The sequence below is a fragment of the Pseudonaja textilis genome, chromosome 13, assembly GCF_049901715.1.
Source record: "Pseudonaja textilis isolate UNSWEBS1 chromosome 13, rPseTex1.2, whole genome shotgun sequence".
NCBI lineage: Eukaryota > Metazoa > Chordata > Lepidosauria > Squamata > Elapidae > Pseudonaja > Pseudonaja textilis.
This window is the reverse complement of record NC_142002.1, coordinates 20174997-20194370: the sequence shown is the minus strand read 5'-3', so window position 1 is coordinate 20194370 and position 19374 is coordinate 20174997. Positions and strand designations below refer to the sequence as shown.

Below are 19374 nucleotides of genomic sequence, written 5' to 3'. Positions count from 1 at the left end.
GCTCCTTCCCTTCCAGCGGCGCTCAGTCGCTCCGCCGCCTCGGCCGGAGGAGGCGGAGCGGGAAGGGGTGGGGTCCGCTCGCGGCCCTGCCCAGCGAGGTGGGGCCTCGGACCCCGCCCGGCGCTGCCGGGGAGAACGACCAGGGCCGACCTGCCTGCCTGGGGATTCGCTGCCTCCGTCATGTTCTCCCTCCGAGCCCCCAAAGCCACCTTCAAGTCGTACCTGTTGCCGCAGGTAAGCGCCGGGGAGGGGGTCCGTCTCGCGGCCCGGGGCCTCCTCCTCCAGTCCCCCCTTCCTTCCCTGCAGGCCCAGGGGTCGACTAGCCCGCCCGCCGTCCTTCTCCGGGTCCGAGAGATTCACCTGTCGGAGCCTCACCTGTGCGGGGACCGGGAGGGGCTGGAAGGGACCCTCTCCTCCCCCCGGAGGAGACCCCCGCAGCCCACCGGGGGAAGGGCCCCTTTTGCAGGCGAGCCCCTCCATGCCCATCTCTGGGAGGGTGGGGGTCCTTAAAAGCCTCCCCCAACCTCCCCCGCTGCAATTGCAAGAATGACTCACCTGCTCGCCCAGACGACGCCCCCTCCCCCTTCTCCTGCCCTGAGCCCTTGGAAAGGAAGACCCCCGCCGGGCAAGAGCCCTTTTCCTTCGCCCCCCTGGGCAGGGGTCGCCCCGCTTGAATTGCAGGCAGTCCCACAATTGCAAGGCCTGGGAAGACCCCACCCAGGGTGCCCCTCTCCCTTAAGCCCCCTATCTGGTCCTGGAGGGTGGCTGGGGTGGGGGTCACTTTGGAAGATGCCCCTTTATTTCTAGGTTTGGCCATAGGGATACTTACCACAGAGCTACTGCCAACCCAGGGAGATCTCCAGTTTAACATCTTGTGTACACACACAGAGAGAGAGAGAGAGAGAGAGAGAGAAACACACACTCTGAAAAAATGTGCATGGATTTTCTTTAGCAGGGCCGGTTTATTCCTGCTAGCAAAAGCTGGTTTTCTTAAGAGCCGCTTAGCCAGGAGAAAAGGCGAGCGATGCATCAGGTGGAGTCTGAAAGCCCATTCAGTCGATAAGATTTTATTTTATTTTTATTTATTTGATTTGTCAATCGCTTACAAGATAATAGGTATAAGTATAAACATGAGTAAGAATACAGGAAATAGGTATGAATAAATGGAGACAATAGGACAGGGATGGTAGGCACGACTGGGCACTTATGCACGGCCCCTGCAGGCCTCTTAGGAATGGGTATTCTCCTTCCTTCCTTCCTTCCTTCCTTCCTTCCTTCCTTCCTTCCTTCCTTCCTTCCTTCCTTCCTTCCTCCCACTCCCTCCCCTTTCTCTCCTTCCTTCCTTCCAATTCCCTGTTCTTCTTCCTTCCCCCTTCCTTCCTTCTTTCCTTTCTTATTTAATTTTTATTTTATTTATTTATCTGGTTTGTCAATCGCTCACAAGATAACAGGTATAAGTATAAACATGAGTAAGAATATAGGAAATAGGTACAAATAAATGGGGACGATAGGACAGAGACGGGAGGCACGATGGTGTGCTTATGCACGCCCCCTTACAGACCCCTTAGGAATGGGGTGAGGTCCATAGTGGATCCTTTGAGGTTAAAGGAGTGGGCATTAGAGAGGATGTAACAACAGAGTCAGGTAGTGCATTCCAGGCATGGACCACTCTGTGGCTGAAGTCGTACTTTCTGCAATCAAGATCGGAGGAATAAGCACACCTTGGAGCCAACAGTTTGCTTGGGAGGGATTTTGTGCCTTTGCAAAATTAAAGGAGGGTTTTCTTTGCCATAATCGCCGAATGAAATGAATTCATGGAAAGCAGATTTGTGTTTGGCCTTTCGGATTTGCAGCTCCTGTTTAATTTCTCCACCTCTTTAAATTCACGAGAACGTCAGCCCAAACAGAGTTCGCCCGAGGTTCAAAATCCAACTGATAATCCTCTTTGCAAAACGAGGATGCTCCTTTGATTAAGGGTCTTCATTTCCAGAAAGGCACTCTTTCCATGGTCAGGCTCAAAAGTGTGCAAATAGCTAAATTATTTTAACAACCCAAGGAGTTGTTTTTGGAAAGGGTACTTTAGAACGAAAGAAGGCGCCTGAAGGGTAAATAAAACAGCAAGCTTTACTGCGGGAGCCTCTAGACTCCAAAACATTTGGATGGAGTTGGCTGGTTTTAAAAGAAGTGGGGCTACTATCAGCACAAAGTTCACAGGCACAAAGGAAAGTGGATGAGGCCGCAGTGGCTCAAACCGGCTCGGTCACTTTTATGCGTCATTTAATGCTCCAGTGTTACGGGGCTTTCTAAACTCGGTTGTTGCTTTGTTCCTACAGTAGTTTCTTAACCCGCTTTAACACCCAAAATTCCCAGCCAGCCCAGCACAGGTAGACCTCATCACACAACTGCAATTGGAGCCGGATTTTCTGTTATTAAGCAAGGAGGTGGTTGACTAAGTCGTGCCCAACATTAATAACCTTGATGGCCATGGTCATTAGACAAATCACAGCAGCCCAGTAAATCAGGCCGTCATTAAATGAATCTGACTCTCCCCCCCCGCCCCCCTTGACTTCTATTGTGGGAAGATGGCTTGGAAGGAGGTTGCCATTGGCGATCACGTAGCCCTGGGATGCTGCAAGCATCATAAATGCCAGTTGCCAAGTGCCCCAATTTTAAATCGCATGCCTAGGGATGCAGCAAAAGTTGTATGTGCGAGGACTGGTCCCGTTTTTCAGTGCTCTTTTTAACTCCAAATGGTCACTAAACTAATTGACTGCAAGTCAAGGACTTACCTGTGTATTTTATTTTATGGTTGCACATTTGCCCTTCTCCTCCTGTTTTTCAGGCTGAAGACAAGATAATTCCGGAGCCTCGACTTAAGAAACTGGAGCCTGTCCTACTGCCAGGTAAACATTCCAGATAGGTGTCCAAACAGGCTTTGCACCCCAGTCTCCGCTTGTTCCTTAAGGGCCTGTTTTCCTTTTTATCGGAATGTGTTGCTCCTTTTTCAAACCACAACGTTCCTGCTTCCTTTGCATGGCCAGCGTGGAACGTTGTACCTTTGGGGCTTTACCTATTGCAACAGGTCACCTGTCCAGGGCAGGTTTTTTTCTTCCTTCGGAGACCCTCTGGCTTTCAGAAGTGGTCCTTTTAAAACGATATACCGGTATATTCGGGATTTATTTGCCAAACCTGCTTTTGAGCAGACAGCTTCTCCCAGTTTCACAAAGAAAGGAGAGCGGTATTCACGCCTTTGCTAGTTGGCACTGGGTGCAAAATTAAATCGCCTGGCAGGCTTGTGACCTTTATTTCTGCAAATAACCATCGGGGACGAAGGAGGATTGTGCTTGCTTCAGCCTGACTGAGCAGAGTGGAGGGATTTTCTCTTCTCCAGCGCTCAGTTATCTCAGTTATAAAATCCCCAAAGCTCACTGCGGAAGGAGAAGCTGCTTGCTACGAATCAGGGAGGAACTAAAGACGGTCTAAGAAATATCTGCCAATATTTATTGGCTGCCTTTTTTTTCCCCGGGTTGTTTTTAAATGCTTGACGCACAGATATCTTACATTAAACTTCACCAAGCCGAGAAGAAGGCATTGAATGTTGAAGATATTGTTCTTAACATGGTTGGTTGGAATAAGAATTCCATAGGCTAAGCCGGGTTGAGGATGAGGGTTGGGTTCCTGGCTGGGGAATTCTGGGAGTTGAAGTCCACCCATCTTCCAAGTGGCCAAGATGGAGAAACACTGGCTTAGCCTTTTTTTTTTTTGTACGGATGATGCTTGCATAGATTTGAATTTGGGGAGTGACTTTTGGTTTATCGTTCGGAGCATAAATTGCAACAAGCAGTGTTTTTATATTGTTATCCACTATTTCAACCATTAATACTCTTCCATCTTCATCAGTATAAATCAATTTTGCTGCAATAGTTTCTTTAATGTACAGGACCACTCCTCTTTTCTTACAGTTAGTCAAGGAGGTAAAAATTTTCCCCCGTTTTGGTTGTACCAATAATCGTTGACGTTGTTTTTTAATATGTACTTCTTGTAGGCAAATTATATCAAATTTTAACTTCTCTAATTTAGGAAAGATTTTTCTTCTTTTAATAGCTGAGTTCAATCCATTTATATTCATAGAAATGACTTTTGGGTTATCTGCAACTGAATAATTGTGCTACCAGCAGAGCTGAGCTCCTGCATTGATGCTCTGTGATTTATTGACATTTGGTTTCTCTACCTGCGTCCTTGGACTTTCCTAGTAGTAGCCATAGGAAGATGGGGAGCAGAGGCTGGATTGTGACCTGCTAAGATCTCAAAGGAATCTTGTACAGACAGGGGCACCTTATCTTGAAAATCCTAAGCCGGCCGTAAATTTAAAAAGGACCGATGTAACTTTTTAGAGAAACATTGCCTCCACGGGGAATGTGTTTGCGTAACAAGAGGGGAAGGGGGGTGGTAGTTATGAGCTGGAGAGTGATATTCCTAAATTCGGTTGTCCGAAAGGGGACCTTCTCATGCTGGATGATTGTGCAACGTAAAAGCAAAAAATTCCTCTTTTGAGTTAAGTCTGATCCTTATCTTATTCTGGTCTTGTTACAAGTGTGTGTTGCTCTCCTCCCACCTTACAACCATGCCCTTCCTGGCTTTGCAGTGCTTTCTGTGAAGCCTATTCGATCTGGAGTTATTGAAATAGGTCCAGGCTTTTTCAAGGTTTCTGCAGGTAACTCTTTCCATAAGGTGGCCAAGAATATTTGGTGGGCATCTCCGTGAGGCCATCACAGCAAAGCTCCATTGGCAGGAGGGTTTTAAGGTTACGGTTTTAAGCACATTTTCCACACGAATAATTGTTGTTATATCATCCTAGTGGACTGCCCCGTGTTCAGGTTCTTCGGCTAAAATTCACAGGATGCCAAGATTCGCTTACAGTAGCCTTGCAATCAAGTAGAATTAGTTCATCTAATCAGCGTTCCCTTGCCTGGTTTACCGGACAGAGCTGGCATCAATCTTGCAAATCCGAAAGTTCAGACTTCCACCCTGGGACTTCAACTCCCAGAATTCCTCAGCTAGTTGAAGTTGCCAAGTTTGGAGACAGCTGACCTAGAATGTGAGGTCCTTACCTCCTCATTGCTTACTAAATGCACTTTAAGCCGTGCTTTAGACCTCAGATATTTTTGTTGGCAACTTACCCATCAAAACATCGACGATGGAATTGTACACCATCAACCTGAAATGCAGGAAGGGAATCTTTAAGAGTGACCTGTTATTGATCCTCCCCTTCTGCTTTCTTAAGGAATGAGCAGATAAAATTTTAACAGATTTAGTCAGCATTAACAAATGTGAAGTCTTTAATTGTTATGTAAAATAATGGTCCTTGTTCTCCGCTGTCAGGTAAATGAAGGGCTTTCTCCCCGTTGCTTCTATTGTCAAATGCTAAGCAGATATAAAGTTTATAATCCTGCAGCCCAAGGAAGGCTTTTTGGAAGCCAGATTCTTTTGGCTGGAATTTCCTTTTCCGTCAGCTCTTTGTTGTAACTTGGTCGGGTCAGATCAACAAGTGCATTTATTCTTCTTCAACCTCAAGGAAAACGGTTAGCACTTCCTGAAAGTACAAAGCTTGGGGCAGATTCATTCATTTCACCCAGAAAATGCAAATGCACTCATATTTATAGGTCCTTTTCAGCATGCAAGCTTTTAGGCAGCGTGAATGATGTAAGTGAAGTTTAGTAGGAAGTATGAGCCCCACGAAGGGTTCCCATATCCCCCCACCCCTTTTCAACTCTCCTCAGCTCTGCATTCCAGCCTTTTTATGTCAGATGGTAACATGTTGATATTTCCTGCGTTAGACCTTTCTGGAATTTCCTGGTTGATGCTGGAGAAGCACAATGCTCAAGTCGCGTGTTAACTGAGGACAAATCTGTGTTCGATCATTGCAACCATGACTGGAAGCAAAACCCCAGTGCTCTCTGCCCAGCTAAATTGTTTCCTTTTCTTTTTTTTTTAAAGAATGCAACATGTAATAAATCCAAATGAATAAATAAACACATCGATGTGTTATGAAATTCAGAGGCTGCCTGCTCTTCTTAATAATTTGCATCTGAGCCAGAGCTCTAAAATTCCCAGTGAATCTTTTGTTCTAGGTATTTGTGGCTTTGATTTCCGTGCCTCGCCTGGGGACTTTTGTGTGGCTCTTAATTCTGGTGTGGTTTCTGCAGATATAACTGTGTTGCTGGGTGTTGTTGGGTTCTTGGAAAACAAATGCAGCTTTTTTGCCTCTGACATCTCCGTTTGAGTCATTTGCACATGATTATCATTCAGTGCTTGGAACAGGGTGTGCTTGCAAAACGGAAGGAGAAGGGTGCCGGTCTGTGGCTAAATTTAGAGTAGACATTTTGTTCAAATACCTGCAAATAGAGACTTTCAGATTGAATTAAATTATTTCTGAACAGCATTTTTTTCACTTTTTAGTCCCTGTTAAGTTTGAGGTTGGGGAAATCGAAGAATATTTAAAACGGACTATTCTTTTGGATTGGCATTTTATAAATGAGTTTTAAGGTTTAATTATTCCTAAGTGGGTTTGCAAGAAAGCCTGAGCCACCTGCATCTTCTCTTGAAGATGTGAAGTTCCATTAGCAACAGCAAAAAAAAGTTTGTTATTCCAAAGTTCCTCCCTTTGAATTTGAGGCTTTCGTTGCTTAAAAGCTTTAAAACTTTCTATCTTCGAAAACAGAATTGGTCCAACTTGGGACAGTATGATACGAATAATTTAAAACCAATCAATAAAAGAAGACCATGCTTTAGACATTGGGCTTCTTAGAAATAAGTTTTTAGTAGGGAAAGTCATTGCTTCAGAATTAGTTTCAAAAGGATGCAAAGTCCCAGATGAAGTCACAAAGCTCAGCTAATTTAATTCAGGGGTTCTTTGCTTTGGCTCCATGGAGATTCTTTAGAGATCCATGGGTGGGTTTCAGAGGGTCTGTGAACTTGGGAAATGGGAGGATAAGGGAAGAAAACCCCTCCATTTTCACCATTTAATTTCCTACAATTTTTGCAAAGAAGGAGTCCACTGATTATCCTCAGAGGGTCCCCATGGCACAAAGGCATTGAGAAAGGCTGATTTCGTTGGAAGGTTTCATCCAGGGATCCGACCAGCTTTCTTTTCCTCTCCGCAGGTGAAATTGTGGTGAACGAAGTGAACTTTGTGAGGAAATGCATCGCAACGGATACAAGCCAATACGACCTCTGGGGGAAACTGGTCTGCAGCAACTTCAAGATATCCTTCATCACAGATGACACCCTCCCTCTTCAGGTCGGTCGGATGCCACGATCTGAGCAGGAGCGCCCAGACACTGTGGTTTAACTTGGCAAAATTGTCTCAATCCTCCAAGCCACGCTTGTCTCAAAGACGCTCTTTTTTATTATTATTTTTTTGTCACTGTCTTGGCTTTTTTTCTCTCCTGGAAGACGTTTCGCTTCTCATCCAAGAAGCGTCTTCAGACAGAACTGAAGAACAGTCCAGAATCTTAAGGCTACCAGCGACCTCACAGGGCCTTCCAGCCAGAACTGAAGAAGCTTCTTGGATGCAAAGCAAAACGTTTTCAAGGGTGGGGAAAAAACACACAAAAGTCAAGTTGAAAAAGCACCTTTGGGTTTAACTTGGCAGCTCCGGCCACGTTGGGGGCTTCCCCGGTCTGTCTTGTAAGAACCCTCTGTGGAATACTCACACGTGGCCGGGAGATTTCCTTTCGTAGCCAAACAGGGGAAACCACCTTTGAACTCGGGCTTTTAAGTCCTGCTGTGCAATTCTCCTTTTGCAATACAGCACAGGGAAACAACCCGAAGAAAAATACCTACATTTTGCAAGTTCTGCTGCCTGGTCTAGTTACCTCATTTCCCTGAATTTGCTCTGTGGAAGTTTAGCAAAGGCAGATAGTTATTCAGGTTCTTTCTTTTGGGAGGTGGGTGGGGGGGTATATGAAGGAAAAGCAAGCAAGCACTATCTTTTAAAAAAGAAAAGAAAAAAAGAAAAGAGAAAGGGAATCTTTAGAAATATATAAGTCGCTGGGGCAAGGGGGTTGGACTTGAAGACCTTCAAAGTCCCTTAGGACTCTGCATAGGTTGGGGTTTTGGAAATATCTTACAAATCTTCGCAATACGGGTACGGATGCTAAAGTTAAAGAAACACTTGTTAATATAAATAAGAATGGAACCAAAGGAAGTGTTTTCGAATGGCTTTGGAAAGAATCCCAGTGTCAGGTTGAGATTTGAGATGGGAAGTCTGCAATCTGCCAGCATCTGGGCAGCTGCATTTAAAGGCTAGTTGCGAGTCCAAACAGCCAGGAATAAGAGATGGGTGATCTCGCAAGAACGGCACCTTTTCTCTTCAAATTTAAATCCTAATATTTGTGACACTCTGAATTACAGGTAGGCCCCAAATTACGTCCACAATTGAGCTGGACATTTTTTTGTCGCTGAGCGAGACGATGGTTCAGTGAATTTTGCCTGATTTTTCGACCTTTCTTGCCATCATTAAGTGGATCGCTGCAACTGTTTAAGTTAGGAACACGGTGGCTGCAATGGTCATAAGTGTGAAAAACAGTCATAAGTCACTTTTTTCAGTGCTGTTGTGACTTCGGCCACTCAATGAATTGTTGCAAGTCGACGACTGCCTGTATATAAACTATAATTTATTTTTATTTTATTTTTTTTAATAACACCCCACCCCTTAAAAAAAAAATCCAAAACCAAGCTAATTTTGTCCTTTCTCCGGCAAGACACAACTAAAACCAATATAGTTCATGTGTGTATCCTGATTGCATCTCTTCTATTTCAGAAATTCCAGTACAAAAATCTCCTCCTGGGAGAACACGATGTTGCCTTGACGTGTGTAGAGCAAATCGTCACAGGTAAAGGACGAACGAGTTGCGAAACCTCTCTGCTCATTAGGAATTGAGAGCGTTTCATAAATTGCAGAAACGAAAATCCACATTAACAGCCTTTATACAAGGCATGAGCTTTGCAGGTCTTCGTTTTAAACAAAAGTGATAATCTCTTGCGCCTCTTCCCTCCTCTCTCGCAGTGAACGATACCAAGAGGAAGCAGAAAGTCTTAGGCCCCAACCAAAAGCTGAAGTTTAATCCAACGGAATTAATTATTTACTGCAAAGACTTTCGCATTGTCCGTTTTCGTTTTGATGAAGCTGGCCCGGAAAGTGCTAAAAAGGTACCACCGGATCTCAAATATCTAGAGTTGAAATCACAGGCAGAGGGAAGTGTTGAACGAAGGAGACGTTTTTGAAAACTGTTAACAGCGGGAAGGAGAAGCATTGAATCCATTTGTCGAATAGTAGAAATTTAATTAATAAATAATCACTAAATAACTCCAATCTGCAATAAGGATTGACTGTCTTCTCACCCATGGTTCCTCAAAAAAACAGATGTGAAAATTCACAAGTAGCTTCTAACTGGCTGGAGTCAAGAATTTTCCTGGCAGATGGTTCAACCTTCTTCTGCACGTATACAAAACCTCCGAGCTTAGGTTAAAAAATAAAGAAAGGGAGGGAAAAACAGAACAAGAAGACCATTGAGTGTGGCATGTGCCACTAGCTGGCACCTTGGTTTAAATTTGTACAGCTGCGTGTTTAACCAAGGATGGGTTTTTTTCCCCTCCAGCTGGTAGAAACTGTAAATATTTTAACCTCCTGAAGCAGACATGGACTGAGTTGGTTTTATTTAGTGATCTAAAATAGATTTTTTTTTTCCCTCTCACAAAATGGAAGCATAGAACACAAAGAGACTTTTCAGCGTGTTCCTCACGGTGTTTCCAAATATTGACCCTGGCTAACGTTAGTTGAGTTTAAACACACAACACGTGCAGTGGAAATAATTGGGGTTGTGTTCCTTTGGCTGCTTTTGCACCAATCCCATACCTGTGAACTTGTGCACACACCAACACGGAAGACTGTGCGCGTGTCAAGGAGTGAGAAATAACTCCAACATGGTGGATGATTAGCTGACAAATCTGGGCCAAAGTCAAGTGTCACATGTCCTTGGCTAGCTGGTATATTTTGGATTTTTTCCCACGTCAAGATTAGTTCGATATCTTCATGGGTTGACCAGCTTGTTAGTTCCTTGGCAGACAGATAAGTCTTGGCAGTTCCCACGTTTCCTTATGAGTTAAATCAATGCAGGAAATGCGTATTTTTTTCATCTGAGGGAACGAAAACAGTAGGCTTTGACCCTTCTCTAATCCTCCAAGACATCTTAGCAGCTTTTGGCTCGGTCATTTTTCCCAGCACACAGCTGGTTTTTTGAGCCGTCAGAATAAGATCAACGTGACACTGATCCTTCTTAACAACCATCTGCCCGAGGAGCAACTTGAAAGCAGCTTTGGCGATCAGCTGCAGGATATTTTTAGCTAGAAGACGAGGTCCATGCCAGAGGCATCTTCTCAGCTTTCCATACCACGTCTACATTTCAGCTTACCCCGGTTCTCTTGGGTCCTGGGGTTCTGTTGATGCCACTCAGGTTCCAGGCTTTGAAAACTTGGTTGAAAACAGGACATGGTTGGTTTGATTTGGGCTTAATGTCTTAACATGGCCACATTGTTGACTTATCGAATAGACCAGGGTTAATGAGATATCAAATCTAAGCCTGGTTCTAATCTTCCAGAAAGAGGCAGGTGATGGCATGAACACCCTTCAGAACAGAAATGAAAACACAGGAGGTTGTTCTCCAAAGAGAATCTGGCTGAGTGGTGTGGGACACAGAAAGCACCATTTTTCCTTTGGATCTCCTGTAGGGATGATTTTTTTTTAAAAAAAAAAAACCCAACCCCAACCCGGATTCTCATTTTGTCTCATCTGGGTTGCTGAATTCTCAGAAAGTAGGAACTGAAAGTTGAAGCGGTCACTTTCAGCCCAAGATTTTTTTTTCCAAACTTCCCTTTTTTTGCATCCTAAGCGCTTCAAAAAAAAAAAAAAAAACCAAGAACATGATTAATCCGTGAAATATTTTCTCCCGGTAGACAGAAAAAAATGTTGACCTTTTTTCCTTTTCCACGACATACAATGGAAGCCATTGGCAGTCTTGGCCACTAATAAGAAGCGGCATCCATTAAAACCCATGACAAAGGCCTTACTGTGTGTGCAGTTGCGCTAGTGAGCATCCACAGCCAACAAGTTAGACCTTTTTTTTTTTTTTTGCAGGGTGTGGGGAAGGAAATCAAAGTTTCAGGCATTCCTACAGGCCACCCTTTTCTGCTGACTTTGGCGATTGTTTTTCTGCCCCCTTCTTTGTAATTTCTGGCCGTAAAAATAACGTGTAGGGGGTTCTGGCTTGCGTGTCCTCAACTGAAGATCATGTCTCTTTTTCTTCCTCCACTTTTAGGTGTGCCTTGCAATAGCACACTACTCACAACCGGCAGACCTCCAGCTGCTCTTTGCATTTGAATATGTGGGCAAGAAATACCACAATCCAGGTAAAGGAGACACCAGGTGTGGGGGCTGTGTAACTTGGATCCTGGATATTAACTTGGGCAGAAAGTATTCGCTGGTGCCAAGGAGCCCCGTGGTCTTGTGCCGTGGACATTCTTCTTTCTATACTCACCTGATCTGATAAAAAGTCACACAGAGGAAGATTGAATAGATTAAATTAAAGATTTAATAACACAGAGGAAGATTTAATGATTTAATCCTTGTAGCTCAAAGTTGAAAGTTTGTGGAGTTCTCTGAGCTTGGTGGTTTTCTTGCAGATGTTTCATGATCCAGCTAGGTCATATCATCAATGAGAATCCAACTCCACAGGGGATGTTTGATGGTCACAGACGTATCAGTTCTTTCTGTTTATGTGTCTTGAGGACATCTGAATAAGTCCTTCTCCCTTCCTTACTGATTGGCTTCTCTTCTGGTCCAGAAGTGCCCCACAGAGGATACTCCCAGGTTTAATTCTGGAGAACCATTAGGTGACTCAACCACTTTCTGCCCAGATCTCGGCTATTCCTGCTAAGTTGGGTGGCAACCATCTCCACTTAGTGGTCAACCTATCAGTTAGTTAAATTTTCTAGAAATGCCTTTGGGCTGGATGCAAGTTTTATTACTTCAAGGACTTCTTTACTGAAGACCTCCAGGATAATCTCTGGAGCTTGGGAATGAGGTGACTTGAATGTCCCCAAGTTACTTTTACTCTTCATTAGACGCAGATATTGTAGAAAAAGTGGGGGAAACTTTTTCTTTTAAGAGAAGCCATGCTGGTTCTGCTATGAAGCTATGGGAGAAGTTTTGTCCTATCAAAATCCTTTGAGAGCAGACGGACAAACTGACCTGCACAGCCACAAAAAAGGACACAGCCCCAAACCAGGAGAACTTGACCACAGTTAAGTCATTAGGGAAACAGGCTGGTGATCACTGCAATTAAAAAAAAAAAACCCACTTCACTGTGGTTTATAGTATTTCAGTTCATCTTCTCCTCTGTTAAAAATCACCAACATCGAATGTTGATCTCTCTCGGTTTTTTTCTTTAAAAATCCCGTGCCTCTGTGCTTTTCCACTCTGAAATGAAAAATACTCAACCTGGCTTTATTTCTTCCAGCAAAAAAGGTGAATGGAATAGACCCTGGAGGAGGAGGAGGAGGAGGAGGAGGAAGAGGTGGTTATAGCCTTTACCATCAGACTCCCTTGTTTGAAACGTTCTCAGACTGGGACAGGGAGATCAAGAGGACGGGAGCATCCGAGTGGCGGGTCTGTTCAGTCAACGAAGGCTACATGATATCCACCAGGTAAATCTTTAGAACACAGTGGCAGGATCTGTGCGAAGTGGAGGACGCCACCGCCTTGTTTTTAAGATCTCGGGATTCCAATGACCGTCCTGTTTCCTTTCTGAAGTCTTCCAGAATATTTTGTGGTGCCTTCCTCGCTGGCGGATCAAGACCTGAAGCTATATTCTCACGCCTTCACGGGACGACGGATGCCAGTAAGCACGAGGAGGATGTGATGGCCCTTCCCTTCTTAAGGGTTAAAAGAGACAGAAGGGAGGGTGGTGTATTATCAGACATATGAAAGAAGTGGAGGCTGGTCTCATGAGTTGGTCTTCTTTTTGGCAAGGGGGGGGCCCTGTGCTTTCCCGCCCCCCATAGTGTATGTTGGGATCCCCCCAAAAAAACCCAGAAGTGTGGTAGTACCTTTTCTAAAAAATTTTAAAAGGCCTAAGCTTATTAAGTCTGTTAGTTGGAAAGGATGCAGTCAGGTTCTTGATGTTTTGACACCCTAGGCAGTTTGAACATGGGTGGACTTCAACTCCCAGAATTCCTATGCTGGCTGGGGAATTCTGGGAGTTGAAATCCACTCATCTTCAAGCAAACAAGGTTGAGAAATCCAGCCATAGATTAACTCTTCTCCTGTTCCGAGTCCAACTAGGAAGACTGTGTTGGGATGGATAGATGGAGGGACAGAGGGAGGGAGAGAGAGAGAGAGAGAGAGAGAGAGGTATGAAACATTAGCAAAAAGGATAGAGACCCCCCAAAACCAATCCAGGTCGCTCCTCTTTGCCTGTTATTAAGCCCACTTTCAGCACCCCTTGGGCACTTTTTGAGCCCGGTGCAACCAGTTGAAAAAGAAGATGGGGTCTTAAAACTCTGTTGACTTCCTTCGGGTGTCTTGTGATGTATGGAACTTAACCACCTCTACCTTGGTTTCCTAGATGTGGTGTTGGAACCATTCCAACGGGAACGCTCTGGTGAGAGTGGCCCACATCAAGGACAGCCTACAGCAACGAAAAATAGACCAACGGTACGGATTGTTGCATTCGTTTATCTTGTTTCCAATCTAACCTTCTGCCCAAGCTGAGAAAGCAGAGAGACAAAATGAAAGCGAGGTCAACCATTGGCCGGGATGGGTTACGATCTCCTGCCTTGAGCAGGGGGTTGGACTTCCAACGTCCCTTCCAGCCATTGGTGGGATTCCAATTTTTAACAACCGGTTCTGTAAGCGTGGCTTAGTTGGTGGGCGCAGTTTGGTGGTCATGTAACTGGGTGGACATGGCTTGGTGGTCATGTTATTGGCTGGGCATGGTCAACTCAATATCACTCACATCGAGGCACGCATCTCCTTGCCTGGCCTCTCATGATTGTGGGGGTGCTGCAACAGTCGTAAGTGTGAAAAATGGACATAAGTCACTTTTTTCAGTGCCATTGTAACTTTGAATGGTGGCTCCACGCAAGCAAAGTACCAGCAAAGGAGGGGAAAAAATCCAGAGAAGTTCCTGAGACAGGAAGTCTAGTCCTGCCAAGAATGGAATAAGGGTTAACGGAGAGGCAGTTTCTGTAAGCAACACCAGAATGTTTCCTTCCTGCCTTCCTTACAGGATTAGTCCAGTAATTCCTTCTAACAACCGGTTCTCCGAACTGCTTAGAATGTTAACAACCAGTTCTAGCGAATAGGTGCAAACTGGGAGCATCCCACCCCTGCTTCCAGCCCTATGATCTTGTGTTCCTTTGGCTTTAAGGGGATGGGTCCTCTTAAAGGCACCATCTCCCTCTAGGTAGCCGGTGGTGAAAATTGCAAATATGTCGTTGGGTTGTAGAGCGTCAGATTGAGGAGAACTGGTTTATTAATTTTCAAGGGATGTCCTCATAAACCATTTAACCCTGTTTCCCATTGTCAAGGCTTCACAGAAAGGCCAGATAGTTGAGTCAGAGTTCTGAAGTATGGTGAGATGGGGCCATTTCTCTTTTCCGCCTCCTCCTGCGGCCATCTGGTGCTTCCTAGCAGGGTAATTTTTGAGTCTGTAGTTGGGTGTGTCCTTGCCCACAGGAAGCAGCTTGGGGAGGGGAAGGGAAGCAGCTGTATTCTGGGCTGAGAAGGGGCTTTGGGGCCAGCTGTGGGGTGAAGCCATCCTAAGACACTTCTAAGAATGCCCTGGGTACGATTTCTCTTCTTTTTTTCCCTTCGTAGGATTTGCAATGCTGTCACCAGAAGTCATCCGCAGAGGAGTGACGTCTACAAATCCGACTTGGATAAATGCCTGCCAAGTATTCAAGAAATCCAGACGGCTTTCCTCAAACTGAAGCAGTTATGTGTGAATGGTAAGGCCCTCAAACCTGGGTCGGTCCTCGCGTTGCCAGAGGGGCAGAGAATCTGAGACGAGCGGATGTAAAACATGTCAAATATACTAAACTTCTCAAAGACGAGTCCAAAAAGGAGGATTGAACTAACGTGGCGCAGCATCTGGTAGCAACCCCTCTCTAATCGTATCAGGTCGTGGGATAAGAAGAAGAAGAAGAAAAGGCTTCTTCGGTGTTTCTAAATATATACCCCCAGATTATTTTTAATTCTAAAGACCCGGAGAATGTCAGCGCAGGAGGATTGCAGTATCATTTCCACTCAGGTCATCTGGGAGATGAACGTTCAGATTTGCTCCCATCTCAGCCTAAAGCTTTAAATATCTATATGCAGCATTATTTATTTATTTTTTGGGGGGGTGGGGGTGGGGAATTAATCTGGTTAATATTTACCGTATATTTGGTGGGGCCACCCATAGGTTTAGTCGAAAGTTCTGGAGGAATTGCCACGCGAGCCTTAAAGAACGCGTCCTTCTCTTCTCCTTATTCATGGTTAAGCAACGTGGAACCTCTTGTGCTTGGACTATTTTTTTTTTTTTCAAAAGAGACTCTATAATGCTGGTATTTGAAAATGATTCATGTCTTTTGTCTCAGAGCCTTTTGAAGAAACAGAGGAGAAGTGGCTGTCCTTGCTAGATAGTTCACATTGGCTGGAATACGTGAGGTAGGTAAAGAAGTCGGAATCCGGAGGGTCACTTCCCATAAAAAAACCATGTCAGTTAAAAGAGTTGTGTGATTTGCAAACAGAATCTTATCTACACCAATTGTAGAAGACCTGAATTCTGAAAACCCGAATCTCTCTCTGGGGGAAATCAACATTGCCAGGCATTAAAGCCAACATTTCTGGGAATTTTGCATGAGAATTAACCTGTACGTTCATCTAAGGTAATCTAGATTTTTGGGATCTCTCGATCTAGAATCTTCCTGAAGCTTTCTGCAGAACTGGTCTACATGCTGGACAGCAAACACGTTTCGGTAATTTTGCAAGGTAAGCTGTTTTGAAAAACAGTGTTGACGTTCATGCCAAATCTTTATATGGCCTTAATTAAGCATTTATAATAGAAATAATTACTTAAAGGAGCGTTGACGCCATAACCTGAATTAATTCTTCCAGTTCTTTCCCATAGACTTATCTTTACTCCATGCCATAAAACAGAACTCTGTTCTTCTCTCATCCAACATTCATCTAGTAATAGAGACACGTTAAACCAGATTAATTGCCTACGGTTGACCTTTGGATGAGTTGGGTAGGCACTTGAAGCTGGTTTCTATTGATGTCCATGAAACTTGATACTCTGCAATGGATGCTTATATTTCTCGAGACTCACCTGTCGAGCAGAGGCTCCGGTTAAGTTATACAACACAGGAAATCAGCTTTGGGTTAAAAACACATCCTTCCTTCCACAGAGGAAGAAGGGCGAGACCTAAGCTGCTGTGTGGCATCTCTTGTCCAAGTGATGTTGGATCCCCATTTTCGGACCATCGCTGGATTTCAGAGCCTGATTCAGAAGGAGTGGGTCATGGCGGGACACCCGTTTCTGGACCGATGCAATCACTTGAAGAAATCTGACAAAGAGGTAACAGGATGAAAAAAAAGTCCCAACTGGAAGAAGGTAGCTAGTTAGGCATTTCTCCACATCACGATTCTGTGATTAGTTGAAGAGGGGAGAGTGGACAAGGGACACAGAGGAGCAGGGGACAAACCCAGTGGGCATTGACCACCTTCATCACAGCTTGAGCCCTTGTGAGTCCAGGCAAATGGTTGGACCGAGACTTTTAAGGTGGAACTTAGCGAAACTTCCTTGATCTTCCCACTAATATATATATATATATTGGAGAGCCAAACCTGCTTCATACTTGGATGGAAACCAGTAAGAAATCCTACAGCTGTTGGGGACAAAGGACCCCATTAAAACGGCCACGGGAAGCCAACTCACGGTTGAGTCCATAAAGTCACTAGAATCGAACTCAACTTGAAGCAGCTTTTTAATTGCTTGGCAATCCATCCGGGCTCCTCCAGAGGTTTTGTTTATCTAACCAGTTGTCTCCTCCTCCCTCTAGTCTCCTTTGTTCCTGGTGTTCCTTGACTGTGTCTGGCAGCTGCTTGAGCAGTACCCATCGGCCTTTGAGTTTTCCGAAGTCTACTTGACCATATTGTACGACAGCACACGGATCTCACTGTTTGGTACTTTCCTCTTCAATTCTCCGCATCAGAGAGTGAAGCAAAGCACGGTGGGTGCAACACACAACCGGCCAATTTAAGAAGGCGGGGGGCACTTGAAGGTCAAACCATGGGGCAACACTGAAGTGTGTGAAGAGCTTCAGCTTACCTGGAGCCAGGAGAATATCTGTCAGGGTAGTACAGGTGTGATGGTTGTCTCTGAGCGGTTGTGTTGTACTTCAGTGGAGCTTTTTCACTGTGTGGTTTACACCTCCAAGAAAAGGGTAGCGTGTGAGGCACAGAATCCTTTGTGTTGCGGAATTGCGAGGTTGCTGGTCTTTGATTTTTTTTTAACCTTTACCGGTCTTAGAGTAGACTTGAATCTCAACTCAAGGAAGTGGGGTCTTGGTTGCTTCGTTTGACATCTTTTCATTTGGTTGCTTCCAGGAATTTGCCATCAGCAAAAATATTCAGCTGGGTGATGAGAAAGGCCTGAAATTTCCTTCCGTTTGGGATTGGTCCCTTCAGCTCACCCCACGGGATCGCCTGCTCTTTCACAACCCCCTGTACATTGGCAAGAGCACACCATGTGTGTGCAACGGGACCGTGAAAACCTTCAAACGGTCAAAGGTAAGAATGGGGCCCAGTGACCGACTTACAGGACACCAATTTAGGCGAGTCTCTTTCAAGCATTTCCTTCCTATGACACCCACACACAAACACCCACACATCTGGAGTGGTCTGTGTGGGAATCACTGGGAAGATCAGAAAACCAGCTCCACAGGGAGGCTGAGATTATTTGGATTGAGGTTGGCCGTCATAACAACCCCCCTCTTATACTTCTGTGAATTAGGGAGGTGTCCATTTGAGCCTCTTCGTAATATTATCTGCCTGTTGCAGTCTCTAGGCGTGTTTCACGCATCATATATCTCTTCCTTACTCTATGGCAGTAATGCTCAACCCCATGCTGGCTGGGGAATTCTGGGAATTGAAGTCCTCATGTCTTAAAGTTGCCATGGTTAAGAATTACAGTCTGCCTCTCCTTACACCAAATGAATCTTGGCCTTTCCTGCCAGATCCTGTACAATCATGTGCGATCCCCAATATGTTCTTAGAGGTATCCTGCAGTGGACATGCAGAATTCTGCACTAGATACCCTTGGGTCATATCTGCAGTTGCCTTAATTTTATTTCTGGATTCACTTAACACGAATCCATCATAATCCAGTGCAGTGAACAATGGGAAACGTTTTATTCCCCGTTTCGTTCCCCAGAAGAACTACAGCTCAACCCTCAGAGGCTTCCCGTCTTCCCTCAAGAACGGCATCATCAACGAACAAGACTTCTTTCCCCGAAGAAACTCCCTGATCCTCAAGCTGAAGCCCGACTTCCTTCATCACATGGACAACGCGACCAACGGCATGGAACAGTATTTCCGAGACTGGTTCTCCAAGCCAGCGGACCTTCACGGTGTGATCCTACCCCGCCTCTCCGGGACACAGATCAAACTCTGGAAACTCTGCTACTTCCGTTGGATCCCCGAGGCCCAGATCAAGCACGGGGGTTTCATCACAGCCTTCCACAAAATCTCTCTGTTGGCCGACGAGGTGGAGTCCTTGAACCAGAGCTTGAGGCAACACAACGGCAGCCCGCCATTGTTGGCCAACGCATCCGAGCAGGACCAGGGTCGCCTCTACTTCCGAGCCCACAGGCTCAATGACAGTCCCACCACGCCAGACTTCCTCTCTTCTGCTTTTCCATTCTCCCCTGTGGGCAACCTTTGTCGGCGTAGCATCCTGGGCACGCCCCTGAGCAAATTCTTAAGCGGTGCCAAAATCTGGTTGTCCACTGAGACCCTGGCCAATGAAGACTAACCCTGGGAGCGAACGAAGAAGAAACGGCGGTCTTAATCCGACACCGCTAGCCAGAAGCTGCCCTAACTTTATAGACCACGTTGATGTTTTTGCACAAAAGTATTTAAAGGCAAAATCCTTGTGTTTTCATAATGCACAGAATATTATTATTATTATTATTTTTGTTTTGTTGTAACGTTGCAGCCGATCGGTTGATCGTCTTGTCTTAGTTTCACCCATGATTCTTCCTGCTGTC

General features: G+C 45.1%; 1 protein-coding gene across 1 annotated transcript; it reads left to right on the top strand.

Moving 5' to 3' along the window:
- The first annotated feature begins 13 nt into the window (after positions 1 to 13).
- Positions 14 to 19299, top strand: MTMR10 (myotubularin related protein 10). Its single transcript, XM_026709854.2, has 16 exons — positions 14 to 234; positions 2843 to 2903; positions 7164 to 7300; positions 8825 to 8897; positions 9071 to 9213; positions 11379 to 11469; positions 12579 to 12765; positions 12872 to 12959; positions 13686 to 13774; positions 14939 to 15069; positions 15700 to 15769; positions 16023 to 16093; positions 16513 to 16682; positions 17167 to 17337; positions 17714 to 17896; positions 18540 to 19299. The coding sequence occupies exons 1-16, from the start codon at positions 181 to 183 to the stop codon at positions 19137 to 19139; spliced, it is 2319 nt and encodes a 772-aa protein (XP_026565639.1). The 5' UTR covers positions 14 to 180; the 3' UTR covers positions 19140 to 19299.
- Positions 19300 to 19374: the final 75 nt, after the last annotated feature.